This window comes from Capricornis sumatraensis, chromosome 3 (genome assembly GCF_032405125.1).
Source record: "Capricornis sumatraensis isolate serow.1 chromosome 3, serow.2, whole genome shotgun sequence".
Lineage (NCBI taxonomy): Eukaryota > Metazoa > Chordata > Mammalia > Artiodactyla > Bovidae > Capricornis > Capricornis sumatraensis.
The window spans coordinates 48,825,924-48,847,884 of NC_091071.1; the positions used below are offsets into that span (position 1 = coordinate 48,825,924).

A 21,961-nucleotide genomic window follows, 5' to 3' on the forward strand; every position below is an offset into this window, starting at 1 on the left:
ATGTTTGGAACAACTTAGCAGTATGAAACTACTTCTTGCAAAATTGTTGATTTTATGGAATCAAAATAGAAATCAAGTATTTCTGATAAAAATTTAGTCTCTGAATTGAAATGTGATTTGAGAGTAAAATATACCCTGAATTTTGAAGACATATATGGAAAAGAGAATTTATAACATGTTACTAATAACTCTTATTAAGATTATTATTTTAAAATTATCATTTTTGGGGTATATTGAGTTAAAAGAGATGTATCATAAAAATTAATTTGGCCTATATTTTATTATATTAATGTGGCTACTGGAAAATCTAAAATAGCGTGTATTATATTTTTGTTGGACAGCACTAATCTAAAGCTTTCAAACACTGGGATGTTTAAACAGCTTTGGAAACAGGTTCCTCCACCTCTACATTTTTTGTGTGTGCGCTTTGATTTTTTTTTTTTTTTTTTTTGCTGAGGGTGAGGGAGGAGATATTTGTTTTTAAAAACTTTCTTTTAAAAGGAATTCATAACTGTTCTTTATTAGCAATCTTATAAAGTAAAACCTTGTTTAATTGATTGTCGCCACAAGTGGGATGCTAAAAGTATTGTAGAAGCATGTCTGTGTGTGAGTATGTGTTACACTGATTGCTGAAAACTCTGAGTCTCTTTATCAGTAATAGCACTTGCCTTCAGGTTCCCTCCTCCATCCACTAGCTCAGCCCATTGTTACTTCCCTAACAGTGCGGTGGTTTCGCCTTTCTGGAGAAGGCATCAATCATTCATGACCACTGGGTATTTCTCTGAACGCTAACCAACTGAAAAGAGCATGCAGACTCTCTTGAGCCAAAGGTGACTGTGCAGATACTATCACTTACGTATGAACTTTGTAAAAATCCTGCATAAGAACACTGTGAAGTACTGGGGGTCCTGCCAGTCATCTGTGTCTGCAGCATTCTTCCTTCACCTCTGCAGTAGCCCTGATGGACACTAACACAGAAGAATAAAGAGCACAATCAGGACTGTATTTCTTCCCATATCAAACCATCATTGTTGGTGCAGATGAGAGGTAGCGTAGTATTTGTCAAACATGTAAGTCTGCACATGGATGGACACAAATGAATAAGTCATTTAGAAACCAGCTAACAGTATCCTGTTTTCAAGTATCATGAATTTATTAGCTTATTTTAAAACAGATATTTTTAAGTCAAGAACAGAACAAGAAAATTGGTATATAATAGGCTCTGATCTTGCCAAATATGGATCACTTTACTATATAGTTTTTGGTAATTAGAACAATTGTTCGTGGTCTTGGTTGCTTTTACAGATGAGGTCTTTTTGGTCTATTATAGGTTAGGTGCAGAGATGAATATATAAGTCTAGATATATAACTATATATAACCATAGGGCTTCCCCAGTGGCTCGGGGGTAAAGAATTTGCCTCCAGTGCTGGAGATTCAGGTTCAATCTCTGGGCTAGGAAGATCCCCTGGAGGAGGGTATGGCAACCCACTCCAGTATTTTTACCTGGAGAATCCCATGGATTGAGGAGCTTGGAGGGCTACAGTGCATAGGGTTGCAAAGATTAGGACATGACTGAAGTGACGGCACGTATATGTAACTGTATATATATGTGTGTGGCTATAGGTATGTAACGGAGAAGGCAATGGCAACCCACTCCAGTACTCTTGCCTGGAAAATCCCATGGAAGGAGGAGCCTGGTAGCCTGCAGTCCACGGGGTCGGGAAGAGTCAAACACGACTGAGTGACTTCACTTTCACTTTTCACTTTGATGCATTGGAGAAGGCAGTGGCAACCCACTCCAGTGTTCTTGCCTAGAGAATCCCAGGGACGGGGGAGCCTGGTGGGCTGCTGTTTATGGGGTCGCACAGAGTCGGACACGGCTAAAGTGACTTAGCAGCAGCAGCAGCAGCATAGGTATATAATCTATATATTTTGCAAGAAATTGCTCCCTCTCATATTGTTCCTGAAAATTCACTTGTTGCAGAGGTGTTTTCTGTTTCATTCATTCGTTTATTCATTCATTTATTAATTCCACAAATATTTATTGAAATTCTATGTGAGATCCTATGCTAACTCTGCTTTAAAATTGACTTATAAACAGATGTTGCTTTCAACAAGCTGAGAGTCTAGTAAGGAGATGAGATGTGAAAAGATACTATAATATGCTCAAGCTCACAAGAGAGACTTGAGCAAAGCCACGCTGTTTCTGAGTTAAGAGGTTATTTCTACTTGAGAAGGTCAGGTTGGAGGTCAGGAATGATTTCCTAAAAGAAATGACATTTGGGAAGCATCTTTCAGAATGGATAGGGCAGAGCCATGGTAGGACTGGAGAAAAGCACAGTTCTGTCTGTGAATAAAGTATTAACTAAAATATGTGCTTGAAAAAACAGAGTGGTTTCGTTTTGGTGGAAGCATAGTGTGAGTAAGAATGCCAAGTGTGGAATAAGATTAGATCTTGCTCAGTACTAGAGAATCTTAATGCCCATGCAGGAGACACAGGATCAATCCCTGAGGTGGGAAGATCCACTGGAAGAGGAAAAATGGCAGCCCGTATTCCATGGGAGAAACCCACGGATAGAGGAGCCTGGCAGGCTATAGCCCACAGGGTCACAGAGAGTCAAACACGACTGAGCACGCACGCACACACGGTGTGGGTGAGAATATAAAGTGTGAAATAAGATTGGGTCTTAAAAAGGCTTGTAGCAGTAACTAGACTGCAGGTTCTACAGCAGGCAAGTGACCAAAAACTGTTGTGTAACAGAAATACCATGGGTATACTTCTCAGGAAGAAACTAGAATGCTCTGGAAATTGTGTTTGTGTGTATTCTACAAAGGAAGAATTGTACTGTAACAGGGACTTTTAAGTTTACATGTTCTATCACTTCATTATTCTTAATGCATAATAATTTACCTTTTTATTTGTCATTTATAAAACATTTTTATTATATTATTAAAATTGAAGTATTTGTTGTTCAGTCACTAAATCGTGTCTGACACTTTGCCACCCCATGGACTGCCATGCCATGCTTCCCTGTCCTTCACTATTGCCCAGAATTTGCTCAAACTCATGTCCATTGAGCCATCCAGCCATCTCATCCTCAATCATCCCCTTCTCTGCCTTGCCTCAATCTTCCCTAATATCAGGGTCTTTTCCATTGAGTCAGCTCTTCACATCAGGAGGCTAGAGTATTGGAACTTCAGCATCAGTCCTTCCAGTGAATATTCAGGATTGATTTCCATTAGGATGGACTGGTTTGATCTCCTTGCTGTCAAAGGGACTCTCGAGAGTCTTCTCCAACACCAGTTTCAAAGCATCAGTTCTTCAGAACTCAGCCTTCTTTATGGTCCAACTCTCACATCTGTACATGTCTTACTGGAAAAACCACAGCTTTGACTAGATGGACCTTTGTCAGCAAAGTAATGTCTCTGCTTTCTAATATGCTGTCTAGATTTGTCGTAGCTTTTCTGCCAAGAAATTCTAAAATTCCAAAATTGAGATATAATTGACATACCTTAGTTTCGCATGTACAGCATAATAATTCATTATTTGTCTATATTGCAGAATAATCACCACAGGTCTGGCTGGCATCTGTCACTATACAGTTCCAGATTGGTTTTTTTCTTGTGATAAGAACTTTTTCAGATCTACTCTTAGGAACTTCCAGATTTACAATACGGTATATTTAACTGTAATCATTCTGCTGTGCATTATATCCGCATAACTTAATGTCTTTAACTGGAAGTTCATGCCTTCTCACTACCTTAGCCTGTCTCAGCCGCCCTCTGCCCTTGCCTGTGGCACCACCGGTCTGTTTTCCCTATCCAGGGGCTCCGTTTGTGATTTTCTGCATTTTAGATTCCATATGTATGTGAGGTCAGATGATGTTTGTCATTCTCTGTGTGACTGACTTCACTGAGCACAATACCCTTGAGATTCATTCATATTGTCACAGATGGCAGTGTTTCAGTTTTTTTTTTCCTTTTTAATAGCTGAGTGTTATTCCATGGTGTGTGTGTATACCATATCTTCTTGATCTACTCATCCACTAGTGGACATGGATTGTTTCCATATCTTGGCTATTGTAAGTAACACTGCAGGGAACATGGAAGATACATATATCTTTCCAGATTTGTTTTCTGAGAAGAAAAGTCTTGTTTGTTTTCTTTCCACAAATAGTGAGAAATCCCTTCTTTTTTTGTTTCTTCCTGGGAACCTTGTGTTTTCAGTTTTGTTGTTGAGTCAGTTTTTAATGTACACAGTAGATGATTGAAAAAGGACAGGTTGATTGTTCTCTCTCCCAAGTGCATATTTTAGAATTTAAAATTAATAACTACTATATTTCAGAAATTCCTCTGATAGTGGTTTTTCTATCAATTAAAGCAAAGATTCTTGACTTGGAGGCTGGATAGATCGCAAAAGTTTGTATTAATTATTTCATAGTTGCCTGGCTCACATTTGGCCTTTAATAAATGGTTGCTTTTTCTCATTTTAATGCTATTTCTGCAGAAAGATCATCTCAAATTAGTAGAAAGTAAGGTGGAGAAAACGTCAATGCTTAGAGATTTATATAGCACTTTTTTTTTTTAAATTGAGAGTTTAGATCTTGAACGTGGAAAAATTGTTTTGATTTTTGAGTGTTTTTCTCCTTGAGTGAAGTCGCTCAGTCGTGTCCGACTCTCTGCGACCCCATGGACTGTAACCTAACCAGGTTCCTCTGTCCATGGGATTTTCCAGGCAAGACTACTGGAGTGGGTTGCCATTTCCTTCTCCAGGAGATCTTCCGACCCAGGGATTGAACCCAAGTCTCCCACATTGTAGGCAGAGGCTTTACCGTCTAAGCCACCAGGGAGCTAACATTCTTGTCACTTTCTGCATCATCTGTAGTTTCAGCTCAGGCTCCAAACTCTGCTATCACAGCTCAGACTGGAGTAGGGGTGGCATCCACAGTCCACCTGAACCCCATGCAGCTGATGACAGTGGATGCATCTCACGCTCGACATATCCAAGGGATCCAGCCAGCCCCCATTAGTACACAGGGGATCCAGCCAGCCCCCATTGGCACCCCGGGGATCCAGCCAGCCCCCATCGGGACACAGGGAATTCACTCAGCAACCCCCATCAGCACCCAAGGACTTCAGCCTGCACCAATAGGGACCCAGCAGCCTCAGCCCGAAGGAAAGACTTCAGGTAATTTTAATTTTTTACATGGAACTTGGTATGGAGAGAAAAGATACGTAGGGTTTAAATAATGGTTCTGCCACTTGCTGGCTTTGTGGTCTCAAGTAACCTCATTAAACCTTAGTTTCCTCTTTGGAACATGAGTTGCTTAGAACTTACCTGTCAGGATCATTGTAAGCATTAGAAACTGCATATGTAAATAGCTTAATAGGCATTTGCATAGGGGGAGAAGCACTCTTAGTTAAGAGGGTACATTCACCCTTATAAAGGTAGTATGTACATTCCATTTTAGGATTTTCTTTTTCATTTTAATTTTTTTGGCTCACTGTGTAGCTTGTGGGATCTAGTTCTCCAACCAGGGATTGAATTCGGGCCCTAGCATTAGAAGCGCAGAGTCCTAACCACTAGACAGCCAAGGAATTTCCTAAGATTGTTTTTGGAGTTGTTTGTAGAGCATAAAATTAAGATAGACTGGAATGTTAGTACCATTATAAGGAATTGAGAAGCGGTGATATTTTACAAAAAGTCTGTAGGAGAACATTTCTTGAAGTGTCGTATGTACTTTATGTATCTTATTTATTAGTAACTATGATCATAGAGCAAAGAAAAGTGGGTTTTGATCAGTAGGCTCTATAACTTCTCCCGTTTTGCCATCTGCTTTTGCTCTTATCCCTGTGCTTGAAATTGGAAAGTCCTAACGTGGGTACTCTTCAGTGTGGTAGTCTAATCATTGTTCTTTGTCTCGTGCAACATTTTAGTAATGTTACTTCTGTTTCCTTCTTCTCATTGTTCTCTCCTGCCCCCTCCGTGTCCTCTAGCAGTGGTGTTGGCGGATGGAGCCACAATTGTAGCCAACCCTATCAACAACCCATTCAGTGCTGCTCCAGCAGCAACAACTGTGGTGCAGACTCACAGCCAGAGTGTGAGCACCAATGCTCCAGCCCAGGGCTCATCCCCACGGCCAAGTATACTCCGAAAGAAACCTGCCACAGACGGGTGAGTACACCCGGAAGTGTCAAATGACGCCTCTAGTTCTGGATATCATTGGTATAAACAGTAGGCACTAATCCAGTGCTGTAGCAAACTCAATTTCTGCCAAAATAACTTGCCGAACAGGTTGTTCAGTAGAACCTTGCTGAGTTCAGACTGGAAGACAGTAAGAATCCAGGATTCAGTTGGGTGTCAGTTTGTAAACATCTGTTGCATATTAATTACTTGGAGAGTTCTCTGTGGTTCTGAGAGTTTAATGCTGGAACCCCTAGCTTGTACTGAGTTTTTCAGGCTTATCTAGTTAGGCACAGTAACATGTGCTGTCTGTCTTTTCCTCGCTATCTTAAATGAACTGTTGCTTCAGGCAAGCAGCGCTCCAGGTGTATTAAGGGTCACATTTAGTAGCGGATAATGTTCCGTGTTGTCATAGAAGCTTCTAAGTTGGTGGGTCATCGGCGAGAAGATAGGTGCTCTGCTGTGACACAGAGATCCAAGTCTGTCTTTTAACACTAAGTCGGTTCATGACAAAGTAACCTTGTCAAGGAAAACGCAAGGCAGAGCTTGTAATGAAGATGGCAGATTGAACATGCTCTTCTTAATTTCTCCTCCTGTCAAAACCGTACTGAACTTTTAGTAAAGAGGCTTTTTTAGAAGATCATAAATACACAAGGATGGGGAGAATAGGAGAGGACTCAAAAGCAACAAGACTTGGAGGCTAGAAAGCAGATAGGCAAGCACTCACTCCCTTAGCAGTGAGAATGGTGGATGTTAAGTCTGCAGAGAACAATTGAGAACCATCCTCGTTTAAATTGTAAATCTTCAGAAGAACCGGAAACAGGAAGAACTGAGGGTGAAAGGAAGCTTGGCTGAAATCTGTCTGAAAAGTGATTAGGGCCCTGCCTTGTCTGCCCACACGGCGGATCTGTGCTGCGCCTTCTCCCCAGCCCTGGGGCACTCTGCAGATGACCCACTGGGAGCAGCCAGCACTGCAGAGGACAGGGCGCTGTACCAAAAGCAGACTAGGTGGCTTGGCCAGCATGGCGTGCTGAGACTGCCTGTCCACTTCTCCCATTTGAGAAGAGAAATCGAGAAGAGGACTGTAATCTCCTAGGGCCCATCAGCCCAATGAGAAAGATCTAAAAATACCTACACTAGGCGTTGAAGGACCCTTCAGATAGGGATCACATCACCCTTAAGGTAGACAAACCCTGCCACACGCTCAGAGCATCCCATCAGCTTTTTAGTCCTCCTTCATCAGGAGCATGCAGCCCAGCATATCAGGTGCCTGCTGGGGATTCTAACAATACAAGACAGGGACCACTGCAAAAGGCAGTTTGGAAGTTGTAAAGGCTAGGCAAAGAGAATAAAACTAAAAACAAAGCCTAAGAAAGCATGAACAGAGACAGACACCGTCAGTGCCCTCTTCAAAGGACCAAAGAAATCTGCATCTATCAGACGGGAAGGCCATGATTCTCAGAGGGAACAGTCAGAGAACAAGAGTCTGTCCTGAAGTTAAAAGTGTGAGAGCAGAAACTGAAAACTCAGTAGAGGAGTTGAAAGGTAAAACAGGAAATCTCTCAGTAGAGCAAAAAGACAAAAGGGGAGAAAATACCAAAAAATTAAAGTACCAGTTCAGGAGAGTCCTGCCTTGGAAGAGGAAGGATCATAGTAAATTACCAAAACTGAAGAGTAAGAGTTTCCTGATTTAACAAACCACAAAATGCTTGGCACAGTATGTGCAGTGGACACACACTGGCGCCAGGATAAAATATTTTGAAACTTCACAACACGGGACGCAGCAAGACCTGCCTTTTTCCCGTGCTTTGTCGTGTACAACGGCCCTTCTGCTCACCTTCCGTGATGACCTGTTACCATCCAAGCCCTCTGGGGCCTGACTTCTCTGAGCGTGGCTTTTTGCTCTAATTGGGTCCTGGCTCTTCTTGGGGTCTCAGTGGCCTTTTCCTCGACTCTCCCCAGAGTGGTGGCTGTCTCTTCCTCCCCATCCCTCCCTGTCGCTGTGCCCGGAGATGGGGTGACGGTCCTCTTGGTGCCTCATCGCCACTTTCATCCACTCCTCCTCAACAGCAGATATGCTTCTTGGTCTGTATTCAAATTTCATAAAATTTGCTATTGAAAAAGTAGTTTCACATAACCAAGTTCATCCAGACACACTGAAAAGTTTTCCAATAACTGAATCAAATATCAGTTTTTATTTTTAATGTTTTTTTAAATGTTTTTTTTTATTGTGGTAAAAGTCACATAATATAAAACATACTATTTTAACCATATTTAACGTACATTTCAGTGACATTAAATACATTCACATTGTTGTGCAGCTCTCACCATCATCACCTCCCAGGTTTTTTACCTTCTTAAACTGAAGCTCTGTCTCCATTAAATACTAACTCCCCATTCCCCCTGTCCCTTCACCCTTACAGTGCCTTCACCTGCTGGCCCCTGGCATTACCAGTGTACTTTCTAACTCTGTGAATTTGACTGTTCTAGTCAAATACCAGCTTTTAAATTCAAATTAACTTCAGTGAAACATTCTTTACCGTCTGAGCCACCAGGGGAGCCCCTAATGAAACTTTCTTAAAAGTCCTGCTGGTCACTTGCATTTACTGCCTTTCGACTGTTTAGTGGCCCCATGTGATTGGCAGCCACCTGGTTGGGACAGAGTCAGGTTTGATTTGGAGACTGTGTGTGTCCTTCAGAAGGTACATAGTGGCTGGCTGTCATACTATCTTTAACGTAAAGAGAAATTTGACATTTCCCAGCTCTGTGGCCTCTCAGTTGCTTGAATGTGTCCCTTGCATCCACCCTCCTGTAGCAGCGCACCCCCAGGAGCACAAGCATTCCACAGCTCAGAAGTTTAGCAGCATTTTCTGTACCCCAGTGGCCCACAGCCTGCCTCCTTCCACGCCCCTGGCAGCAGAACTGTGACTCAACAAGACCCCGCTGGAAGCCTGCAGTCTGTTGGTCCTTAACCACCTTTTCACTCTTCTAACTGCCTTTCCTGACATCTTTGTCTGCTCTCCTTGGTTCAGAGTCTGTGGTCCTTTGTGATCATTTCCTTGCCTCCATCCTCAGGTTTCTTACCCTCCTCTTCACTTTGTCAAAACCAGAGTTAAATCCTCATTTGTGTTACGCTGCCTGCATATGTGTAGCAGTGTTAGGGAGCACCACACTGCCTGGTCCTGCTTAACCTCACACACCTCCACTGGGGTATCATGGTGGACCAGCACTGTCTGCTTGCTTCCACCACCCGTCCAGACAACCAGGTGCCTCTGTTCTTTCCCAGGCTTCCACAGCTTCTCTCCACATTCACTAGTAGCTAATGAAAGTGCCACCTACTTTCTTGAGAAAATGGCAACAAGCACAAGAGAACTTCACAAACTAGCTGTCACATCGTACCTGCCAGCCTCTTTTTCCCACTCCACCTCCATTTCCCAGTACAGGTGGGCTCCAGGGGAGCCTCTTCAGAGCTCCCATCACAAACTTTCTCACCTACTCCAGCTCCAGCTCTTCTCTCTCTCCTCCTTCATCAGTTTTTTCTTACCCATGCTACCTACCAGCCTCTTTTCCCCGCTCCACCTCCATTTTCCAGTACAGGTGAGCTCCAGGGGAGCCTCTTCAGAGCTCTGATCACAACCTTTCTTACCTACTCCAGCTCCAGCTCCTCTCTCTCTCTCCTTCATCAGTTTTTTCTTATAAGTGGGTTATTCACATAAAAAGTATAATCTTGCTGTCAGTTCTTCCATCTTAAAAAAAAAATTCTTCTATTAAGCCACTTTCCTCCATTCTCTACCCCGTTTTATTTCTCCTGTTTGCAATGAAAATAAAGGAGTTATCTCTTTGCCTGTGCAGATAATGTATGTACAGTATAATGAGTTAGCACAAAGGGAACCCAGTGTACATCTGTGTGATTACCAGTACTTCCTCCCAAAGGTTACTGACCAGTTTCTCTTCTTATCCTCTTTTGCCTCTTTCTGATAGAATCATATATATATTTTTGTGACTCTGTCATCTTTCACTTGGTTTTGGATAGTTCATCCATGTTACTACATGTGATTGTAACTTTTCAGTTGTTGTTTAAAATACCCTTATATAAGAATAGCATCATTTATCCATGGATCTATGGGTTTTTTCCATTTTGGGGCTGTAATGTTATCCCAACATCTTTGTACATCACCTTTGATGTGTCCATAATGTAGTGCCCCAGAAGGGATTTGCTGGGATGTGGTCTGTGCTCATGTTCAGATCTAACAGGTAATGCCAGCAGTTTGTTCAGGTGTTACACCCATTTGCACTGTCACTAGCGGTGGAATCATTGCCTCTGTCATCACCAACACTTGTTATTTGGCACTGTTTGTAAGTTTGGTCATTCTGTACATTTATAGTATATCTCTTTATGGGTTTGGGGGGGTGGTTTGTTTTCTGGGGTGAGTGGAGTTGGTCTTGCTTTTTCATTTTTATTGTGGAAAGCTTAAACATAATACAAATTTGAACATAAGAATTTATTCCCATAATCCAACTTCAGTTATTAACTTAATCCATGTTTTATCTGTATGCCTATCCACTCCCTTTTTTTACCGGCTCTTTTGTCCCGTGGAGTTTTCCCTTCCCCCACCATCTCTTTCCCTGAATTTGTCAGTTGTAGCCCCATTGTATTAGTTTCCTTAGGGCTGCTATAACAAATTATCACAAGTTTGGTGGTCTAAAGCAGCACGAGTTTATTCTCACAGTACGATGACTAGGCGTCCCTCCTCAGGGAGAGCGCTCTGTGCCTCTCTCCCAGTACCTGGTGGCAGTCGGCAGCCTTGGAGCTGCTTTGCCTGTGGATGCACCGCTCCACTCTCTGTTTCCGTATTCACATGCCCTTGCCTCTGCCTGTCTCAGATCTCCATCTCCTTTCTGTTGGCATCAGCCATTGGATTTAGGACCTGCCATATAACTTTTATGTTGTTGTTCAGTCACCAAGTTGTATCCTACTCTTTGTGACCCTGTGGACTGAAGCACGCAAGACTCCTCTCACGTCCGCTGTCTCCCGGAGTTTGTTCAAATTCATATCCGTTGAGTAGGTGATGCCATCTAACCATCTCATCCTCTGTTCCCCCTTCTCCTTTTACCTACAGTCTTACCCCAGCATCAGGGTCTTTTCTAAAAGACTCTAAATCTAAAATGATCTCATGTCAAGATCCTTAACTTAGTTACATTTGCAAAGACCCTATGTTTTGACATTCACAAGCACCAGGAATTAGGACCCCAGTGGCTCATTTTAGGGAACACAATCCATGCCCCTGTCTCCCATCACCTAGTTTCACTTATTCTCTCTTCCACATTTTCCAAGCTGTTACTTTAATCTAAAGGCTTGATTCTTTTCCCCTTTTAGCAAAATCCCTTCATAAGTTGGCAGTTTAGTGTTTTGTTGTTTAGTTGCTAAGTCACATCCAACTATTTTTGTGACCCAATGGACTGTTGCCCACCAGGGTCCTCTGTCCATGGATTTTCCTAGGCAAAAATACTGGAATAGGTTGCCGTTTCCTTCTCCAGAGGATCTTCCCTACCCAGGAATCAAACCCACATATCCTGCACTGGCAGGTGGATCTTCATCGCGGGTCGCCTGGGAAGCCTGATTTTAGTATTATACTAGGAGAAATAGGCTGTCTGCTGGTCACCCTTTTTTGAGATATTAACAGTCTTGATGATAAGTATCTGAATTCATTGCATTGCAGAATGGTGTGTTCTCATTCTAGACATTTTCTCTCAAACCAGTTCTCTTCTAGTATTTGCTTCTGCCACTCTGCCAAAATTACACATCGGGATCATTTATGATTTCCACATCACTAAGCTCTGGTCTGAGCCGCATGTGGCCTCTCTACTGCATGACACATTTGATCACTAGCTAGCTGTCTTAATCGACTTTTTTCACTCAGCTTCCATTAACTTGCTTAGGTCAATATGAATACATAGGTGTAATAATGACTGAATACTAAATGAATTTAAATTTTAAGTACAAAGGAAATGTGTAGGTAGAAAGTAGAAGAAGCAGATAAGAGTCAAAATAGTTGCTTCCGGATGAGAGACAGGCAGGAAGTGATGAAGGATGGGAAAGAGATCGGCTGTGTTTTGTTAAAAGCTCTTTAGTACTGTTTGACTTTTTAAATAATGTGCCTTTATTACGTTGACAAAACTTTTCAATGCATTAAAAAGCACCTGGCAACATGGTGCTTTAATTTCACCGTAGATCCACGTAGCAGATGTGTTGTTCTTACCCTTCGAATGCCCACAGACTCTTGTATTCCGGGTTTGTCTCTTGTCTCTTCTAGAATGGCAGTGCGGAAAACCCTCATTCCCCCTCAGCCTCCTGACGTGGCCAGCCCTCGCGTGGAGAGCTCTATGCGGAGTACGTCTGGGTCGCCCAGGCCTGCAGGGTGAGCACATAATTGAGGACAGGAAAGTCTAGTGACATGTGACAAACTTCACATAATTTGTTTGTGTGCATCTGAAAAACCCATTTTCTAAGCTGTGTGATCTGGACACATTTCTTGACCTCTCTGGTTCTTAATTTCCTTATTTTAGAAATGGGCATACTTATAACATCTTCCTCATAGGATTCTTGTGTATTCATAGCACTTAGAATAGAGCCTGCCTCATAGTGAACACCCAGTTCCTGTTGCTGTCAAAAATGGCATGGTGACAGTTAATACATGCTATTTTACTTATCTTCTTAATTCTAAAAATAGTATTTTGGAAAAGAAAATGAGACAATATAAAAAGTATAATGTAAAAATCTTTGTCCCATTCTCCCCTCACCTCTCTAGTTCTTCTCCCCAGAGTAATTTGTTACTGTTTTAGCCTCTGAGTCTTTGTAACCCCATGGACTATTCATCTTGCCAGGCTCCTCTGTCCATGGGATTTTCCAGGCAGGAATAGTGGAGTGGGTTGCCATTGCCTTCTCCAGGGGATCTTCCCATCCCAGGGATTGAACCTGCATCTCCTGCATTGACAGGCAGATTCTTTAACACTGAGCCACTTGGAAAGCACCCCCAGAGTAATATTAATTGGTTAAAGTTTTGTTAAGTATCTTTCCACATCTTTTTCCACATACATGTGTAGATAGGCTGAGAAGTTCTTAAAAATAAGACTTTATTGATTGTTTATTATATGGCATTTTTTCCTTATATCAGTAATAGCTTACTGTGTTAACATATTTAGATCTACTTATTCATAAATTTCTGCTTTATTGACTATGCCAAAGCCTTTGACTGTGTGGGTCACAATAAACTGGAAAATTCTGAAAGAGATGGAAATACCAGACCACCTGACCTGCCTCTTGAGAAATCTGTATGCAGGTCAGGAAGCAACAGTTAGAACTGGACATGGAACAACAGACTGGTTCCAAAGAGGAAAAGGAGTATGTCAAGGCTGTATATTGTCACCCTGCTTATTTAACTTATATGCAGAGCACATCATGAGAAATGCTGGACTGGAAGAAGCACAAGCTGGAATCAAAATTGCCGGGAGTAATATCAATAACCTCAGATATGCAGATGACACCACCCTTATGGCAGAAAGTGAAGAGGAACTAAAGAGCCTCTTGATGAAAGTGAAAGAGGAGAGTGAAAAAGTTGGCTTAAAGCTCAACATTCAGAAAACGAAGATCATGGCATCCGGTCCCATCACTTCATGGGAAATAGATGGGGAAACAGTGGAAACAGTGTCAGACTTGATTTTTTGGGCTCCAAAATCACTGCAGATGGTGATTGCAGCCATGAAATTAAAAGATGCTTACTCCTTGAAAGGAAAGTTATGACCAACCTAGATATCATATTCAAAAGCAGAGACATTACCTTGCCAACAAAGGTCCATCTTGTCAAGGCTATGGTTTTTCCAGTAGTCATGTATGGACGTGAGAGTTGGACTGTGAAGAAGGCTGAGCGCTGAAGAATTGATGCTTTTGAACTGTGGTGTTGGTGAAGACTCTTGAGAGTCCCCTGGATTGCAAGGAGATCCAACCAGTCCATTCTAAAGGAGATCAGTCCTGGATGTTCTTTGGAAGGAATGATACTGAAGCTGAAACTCCAATACTTTGGCCACCTCATGTGAAGAGTTGACTCATTGGAAAAGACTCTGATGCTGGGAGGGATTGGGGGCAGGAGGAGAAGGGGACGACAGAGGATGAGATGGCTGGATGGCATCACTGACTTGATGGACGTAAGTCTGAGTGAACTCCAGGAGTTGGTGATGAACAGGGAGGCCTGGCGTGCTGCAATTCATGGGGTTGCAAAGAGTCAGACACGACTGAGTGACTGAATAGAACTGAACTTCATAAAACTTCATTCAAAAAATTATGAATGCCATATGTGTACTAAGTATCATTTCAGAATCCAGGCAAATAAAAGTGACTGAAACAAAGGGTCCATTCCTTAAGCGTACTGTCTAGTGAAAGTAGAGAAATAATAAATATGTGAAGAAAAAGAAACCAGTGTAAAAGGAATATAAGTGATGGGAGAAGAGGTGATGACTTACAGGAGGGCTTCTCTGAGCAGAGGTTTTAAGAGCCACGTGTTCCCTGATGTAAGACTGTGTTGGGCAGAGGAAAGAGCAGGGGCCTGGACTTTGATGTAGGAGTACTTGCGGTCACCACTTTGTACATTAGTGCAAAAATGTATAAACAACCGTGTAATCAGAAACTGTACGTGGTTACTTATAATTTTTTGTGACTTTAAAAACATTTGTGAAAATATTAAAAACGCTCTTCCTATTTCTCTAGGGAATCTCTCTGGTCTAGGGATCAAACCCGGGTCTTTGCACTGCAGGCAGCTTCTTTACCATCTGAGCCACCAGAGAAGCCCATAATATATAGGGAAGTGGAAAAAAAAAAAGTAAAATTTACTTAGTACACTGTAATTTGAACATCAGACGCACTGAGACATTAAAACATTAAAATGTTTTATTTCTTACTAAAAACTCATCAAGAGTTCACCCTCTCTATCCAAGGGTGTAAACACATGGTGAGCATCCACAGGTTTTGGTATCTGTATTCATATCCCCTAGGGGATGAGTACCAAGGGACAACGGTAGTTGGAACAGTCCTTGCCTTATTCATATTATATAATTTGTGCAAGAGTCCTTCTATGCTTTAGTGAATTGTCATATTGCTTTCTAAATTTGGATCTGCCCTGACATTTTATCTTTTGTATTTTCAATATTGTAAATTTTCTCTAAGAGTTCCTTTAATGTGAGGTTTCTGCCAATATCACTTACAGGGACAGCTTATCTACCTTAACTAATCCTTGGAGTCAGTGTGCACATTTCATAGCAGCATCTTTATCCTTGCTAGTGCAGATAAAGATTTCTCTTTGGAGAGATGTGTATTTAGGCTGTTAGGTGTTGTGAGCTGTTAGTAAATTTTGCAATATATCAGTCGTATCATTTGCAAATATTTTCTCCCAATCTGAGGGTTGTCTTTTCATTTTGTTTGTTGTCTCCCTTGCTGTGCAGAAACTTTTGGGTTTAAGTAGGTCCCATTTGTTTATTTGTTTATTTTTGTTTTTATTTCCATTACTGTGGGAGACAAATCAAATAAGATAATGCTGTGATTTATGTCAGAGAGTGTTCTGCCTATGTTTTCCTCTAGGAGTTACATAGTGTCCAGTTTCACATTTAGGTCTTTAATCTATTTTGAGCTTATTTTTGTGTATGAAGTTAAGGAATAATCTGATTTCATTTTTTTAAACTTGTATGTAGCTGTCCAGTTTTCCCAGCACCATTTGTTGAAGAGACTGTCTTTCCAACGTTGTGCAGTCTTGCCTCCTTTGTCATAGATTAATTGACCACAGGTGTGTGATCTTATTTTTGGGTTTCTGTCCTGATCCATTGATCTGTAATTCTGTTTTTGTGCCAGGACCTTACTGTTTGGATGACTGTGGTTTTGTAGTGTAATCTGAAGTCAGGGAGTTTGATTACTCTGACTCCATTTTCTTTCTCAAGATTGCTTTGGCTATTTGGGGTCTTTTGTGTCTCCAAACAAATTTTGAGATTTTTGTTCTAGTTCTGTGAAAAATGCCATTGGTAATTTGATAGGGATTGCACTGATAATCTGTAAATTGCCTAGAGTAGTTCATCAACATCTTATACTTTTCCGAGTACTTATACTTTTGTTTCCTTAGGTAAGTTTATTCATAGGTATTTCATTCTTTATGAGGTGGTGGTAAATGGAGCTGTTTCCTGAATTTTCTCTTTCTGATCTTTTGTTGTTAATGTGTAGAAATGCAACAGATTGCTACATGTTAATTTTGTAACCTGCAACTTTACCACATTAATTGATGAGTTCTTGGAGTTTTCTGGTAGCATCTTTAGGATCTTCTGTGTATAGTATCATGTCATTTTGTCAACAGTGACAGTTTAACAACTTCTTTTCCAATTTAGATTCCCTTTACTTCGTTTTCTTTCCTGATTGCTGTAGCTAAGACTCCCAAAATTATGTTGAATAAAAGAGGTGAGAGTAGAATCCTTGTCTTATTCCTGGTTTTAGAGGGAATGCTTTCAGCTTTTCACCATTGAATGTGATGCTAGCTATAGGTTTGTCATATATGGCTTTTATTATGTTAAGATATGTATCCTTTTTGCCCACTTTTTGGTTTTGGTATCAGGGTGATGGTGACCTCAAAAATGAGTTTGAAAATGTTCCTTCCTCTGCAGTTTTTTGAAACAGTTTCAGAATAGATGTTAACTTTTCTCTAAATGTTTGATTAAATTTGCCTGTGAAGCAGTCAGGTCCTGAACTTTCATTTATTGGGGGGCTTTTAATCACAGTTTCAGCTTCGCTGCTTTGATTGGTTTGTCCTTTTCTTCCAGGTTGCCCATTTTGTTGGCATACTGTTGCTCATAGTAGTCTCATGATCCTTGGTATTTCTGTGGAGTCCGTCGTAATGTCTCCTTTTTCATTTCTGATTTTATTGGTGTAAGTCCTCTCCCTTTTTTTCTTCATGAGTCCAACTAAAAGTTTATCAATTTTATCTTTTCAAAGAACCAACTTTGAATTTCATTGATGTTTGCGATTGTTTTGTCTCTATTTCATTTATTTCTGCTATGATCTTTGTGATTTCTTTCCTTCTGCTAACTTTAGATTTTGTTTGTTGTTCTTTCTCTAGGGGTTTTAGGTGTAAGGTTATGTAGTTTATTTGAGATTATTCTTTTTTCATGAGGTAGCATTGTACTGCTATAAACTTCCCTCTTAGAGCTCCCTTTGCTGCATCTGATAAGTTTTGCACCATTGTGCTTTAGTTTCATTTGTCTCTAAGTATTATTTTATTTTCTCTAAATTTATTCAGTGATTCGATTGCTTGTTTAGTAGCATAGTGTTTAGCTGCCGTGTGTTTGTGTTTTTTATAGTTATTTTCTTGTACTTTATTTCTGATTTCATAGCAGTTGTGATCAGAAAAGATGTTTGATATGATTTCAGTTTTCATAAATTTACCAAGGCTCACCTTGTGATCCAACAAGTGGTCAATCCTGGAGAATGTTCCATGTGCACTTGAGAAGAATGTGTAGTCTGCTGCTTTTAGTTGGAATGCTCTATGAATATTAATTAAATCCATCTGGTCTAACGTGTCATTTAAAGCCTGAGTTTCTTTATTAATTTTCTACCAGATCTGTCTGTTGTTGAAAGTGGGGTGTTAACCTACCCCACTATTATTGTGTTACTGTCAATTTATCCCTTTATGGCTGTTGGTATTTGCCTTACATACTGAGGAATTCGTATGTTGAGTTCATATATATTTATAGTTGTTATATTGTCTTCTTGGACTGAACCCTTGAGCATTATGCAGTGTCCTTCTTTTTCTCTTATAACAATATTTGTTTTAAAGTTTGTCTGATATAGATATTATTACTCCACCTTTCTTACGATTCCCATTTGCATGAAATACTTTCTGCCATCTCCTTAATTTCAGTCTGTAAGTGTCCCTAGATCTCACATGGGTCTTGTTTTTATCTTCGCCCAACCAGTCTTTGTCTTTTGGTTGGTGCATTTAATCCATTTACTCTAAGGCAATTATCAATGTATATGATTCTATTGTTGGTTCAGTAGCTAAGTCTTGTCTGACTTCTTGAAACACCATGAATGCAACATTCCAGGCCTCCCTGTCCATCACCACCTCCCAGAGTTTACTCAAATTCATGTCCATTGAGTCTGTGATGCCATCCAACCATCTCATCCTCTATTGTCCCCTTCTCCTCCCACCTTCAATCTTTCCCAGCATCAGGGTCTTTTCAAATGAGTCAGTTCTTCTCATCAGGTGGCCAAAGCATTGGAGCTTCAGCGTCAGCACCAGTCCCTCCAATGAATATTCAGAGTTGATTTCCTTTAGGATTCACTGGTTTGATCTCCTTGCAGTTCAAGGAACTCTCAGGAATCTTCTCCAGCACCACAGTTTGAAGGCATCAGTTCTTCGGTGTCAGCCTTCTGTATGGTCCAACTCTTGCATCCATACATAACTACTGAAAAAACCATAGCTTTGCCTATACTGACCTTTGTCGGCAAAGTGATGCCTTTGCTTTTTAATATACTGTCTAGGTTTGTCACAGCTGTCCTTCTAAGGAACAAGTGTCTTTAAATTTCTTGGCTGCAGTCACTGTCCTCAGTGATTTTGGAGCCCAGGAAAATAAACTGTGCCACTATTTCTACTTTCTCCCCATCTGTTCACCATAGATGGGACCTGATGCCACGATCTTAATATTTTGAATGTTGAGTTTTAAGCCAGCTCTTTCACTCTCTTCTTTCACCTCCATCAAGAAGGTCTTTAGTTCTTTACTTTCTGCCATTGGAGTGATATTATCTGCATATCTGAGGTAATTCTCCCAGCGTCTTGATTCCAGCTTGGTATTCATCCAGCCCAGCATTTTGCATGATGTACTCTGCCTGTAAATTAAATAGCAGGGTGACATTATATATCCTTGATGTACTCATTTCCCAAATTTGAACCAGTCCATTGTTCCATGTCCATTGCTAAGTGTTGCTTCTTGACCTGCAAACAAGTTTCTCAGGAGACCGGTGAAGTGGTCTGGTATTCTTTAAGAATTTTCCATAGTTTGTTGTGATCCACACAGCCAAAGGCTTTAGCAAAGTCAATGAAGCACAAGTACGTTTTATTTTGGAATTCCCTTGCATTTTCTGTGATCTAGCATATGTTGCCAATTTGATCTCTGGTTCCTCTATCTTTTCTAAATCTAGCTTGTACATCTGGAAGTTCTTGATTTATGTGCTGTTGATGCCTAGCTTGAAGGATTTTGAGCATTACTTTGCTAGCATGTGAAATGAGTGCAATTATATGGTGGTTTGAACATTTTTGGCATTTTCTTTCTTTGGGATTAGAATGAAAAGTGATCTTTTCCAGTCCTGTGGCCACTGCTGAGTTTTCCAAATCTGCTGGTATATTGAGTGCAACACTTTTTAACAGCATGATATTTTAGGGTTTGAAATAGCTCAGCTGAAATTTCATCACCTGACTAGCTTTGCTCATAGTAATGCTTCCTAAGACTCACTTGACTTCAAACTTCAGGATGCCTAGATCTAGGTGAGTGATCCCACCATCATGGTTACCCAGGTCATTAAAGACCTTTTTGTATAGTTCTTCTGTGTATTTGTGCCACCTCTTCTTAATCTCTTCTGCTTCTGTTAGGTCCTTGCCTTTCTCTCCTTTATTGTACCCATTTTTATATGAAATGTTCCCTTGCTATCTCTAATTTTCTTGAAGAGATTTCTAGTCTTTCCCATTCTATTGTTTTCCTCTGTTGCTTTGCATTGTTCATTTAAGGCTTTCTTATCTCTCCTTGCTGTTCTCTGGAACTCTGCATTCAGTTGGGTATATCTTTCACTTTCCCCTTTACCACTTCTCTTCTATTTTCAGCTACTTATAGGACCTCAACCAGTTTGCCTTCTTGCACTTCTTTTTCTTTGGGATGGTTTGGTCACTACCTCTTGTACCTTGTTACAAACCTCCATCTATAGTTCTTCAGGCAGTCTGTCTGGCAGGTCTCATCCCTTGAATCTCTTTGTCACCTCTGTTGTATAATCATAAGGGATTTGATTTAGGTCATACCTGAATGGTTTAGTGGTTTTTGCCTACTTTCTTCAATTTAAACCTGAATTGTTTAATAAGGAGCTCATGATTGGAACCACAGACAGCTCTCTGTCTTGTTTATGCTGAGTGTATAGAGTTTCTCCATCTTTGACTGCAAAGAATATAATCAGTCTAATTTCAGTATTGACCATCTGGTGATGTCCATGTGTAGTCATCTCTTGTGTTGATGGGAGAGGGTGTTTGTTATGACCAGCGTTTTTTTTTTTTTTGGCAAAACTCTGTTAGCCTTTGCCCTGCTTCATTTTATACTCCAGGGCCAAACTTGCCTCTTATTCCAGGTATCTCTTGGCTTCCTCCTTTTGCATTCAAATCCCCTACAATGAAAAGGACATTTTTGGGGGGTGTTAGTTTAAAAGGTCTTGCAGGTCTTCGTAGAACTGTACAGCTTCATTTCTTCAGCATTAGTATTTGGGGCATAGACTTGGATTACTGTGATGTTGGGTGGTTTACCTTGGTAACAAACAAAGATCATTCTGTCGCTTTTGAGATTGCACCCAAGTACTGTATTTCAGACTCTTTTATTGACTAAGAGGGCTACTCCATTTCTTCTAAGGGATTCTTGCCCACAGTAACAGATATCATGGTCATCTGAATTAAATTTGCCCATTCTGGTCCATCTCCTGCTTGACATGTCCAGTTTACCTTGATTTATGACCCAGACATTCCAGGTTCCCATACAGTATTGTTCTTTACAGCATCAGACTTTACTTTCACCACCAAACACATCCACAGCTGAGTGGCATTTCTGTTTTGGCCGAGCCTCTCCATTCTTTTTGGAGCTGTTTCTCTGCTCTTCCCCAGTAGCATACTGGACACCTGCCAGCCTGGGGTGGGTATGTATATATACACTCATCTTCCTGTGTCAATCTTTTTGCCTTTGCATACTCTTCACTGGGTTCTCGAAACAAGAATACTGAAGTAGTTTGCTGTTGCCTTCTCCAGTGGACTAGGGTTTGTCAGAACTTTCCACCATGACCTGTCCACCTTGGTCGGCCCTGCATAGATGTGGTGGCTCATAGCTTCATTGGGTTAGACAAGGCTCTGATCCTTGTGATGATTTTTGTTAGCTTTTTGCGATGTGGTTTTTGTTCTGGAGGGTGTGGTATTGTAGCACTGATTCTTCTGTCTGCCCTCTGATGGATAAGGATAAGAGGCTTGTGCAACCATCCTGAAAACTAGGTCTTACTCTGATGGGCAAGACAGTTCAGTTCAGTTCAGTCACTCAGTCGTGTCCGACTCTTTGTGACCCCATGAATTACAGCACGCCAGACCTCCCTGTCCATCACCAACTCCCGGAGTTCACTCAGACTCACGTCCATCGAGTCAGTGATGCCATCCAGCCATCTCATCCTCTGTCGGCCCCTTCTCCTGCCCCCAATGCCTCCCAGCATCAGAGTCTTTTCCAATGAGTCAACTCTCCGCATGAGGTGGCCAAAGTACTGGAGTTTCAGCTTTAGCATCCCTCCTTCCAAAGAACACCAAGGACTGATCTCCTTTAGAATGGACTGGTTGGATCTCCTTGCAGTCCAAGGGACTCTCAAGAGTCTTCTCCAACACCACAGTTCAGAAGCATCAATTCTTCGGCACTCAGCCTTCTTCACAGTCCAACTCTCACATCCATACATGACTACTGGAAAAACC

General features: G+C 41.1%; 1 protein-coding gene across 2 annotated transcripts in view; it reads left to right on the top strand.

Annotated features, from left to right (window-relative positions):
• SAP130 (Sin3A associated protein 130) overlaps window positions 1-21,961 on the top strand; it is a 74,025-nt gene that overhangs the window by 28,323 nt on the left and 23,741 nt on the right. The window contains exons 13-15 of one of the 2 annotated variants that reach the window (XM_068967632.1): window positions 4,887-5,189; window positions 5,999-6,176; window positions 12,500-12,604. In XM_068967632.1, coding sequence (XP_068823733.1) covers window positions 4,887-5,189; window positions 5,999-6,176; window positions 12,500-12,604 — 586 coding nt within the window. The remainder of the gene's footprint in view (window positions 1-4,886; window positions 5,190-5,998; window positions 6,177-12,499; window positions 12,605-21,961) is intronic. The other variant, XM_068967633.1, reaches the window with a different exon arrangement.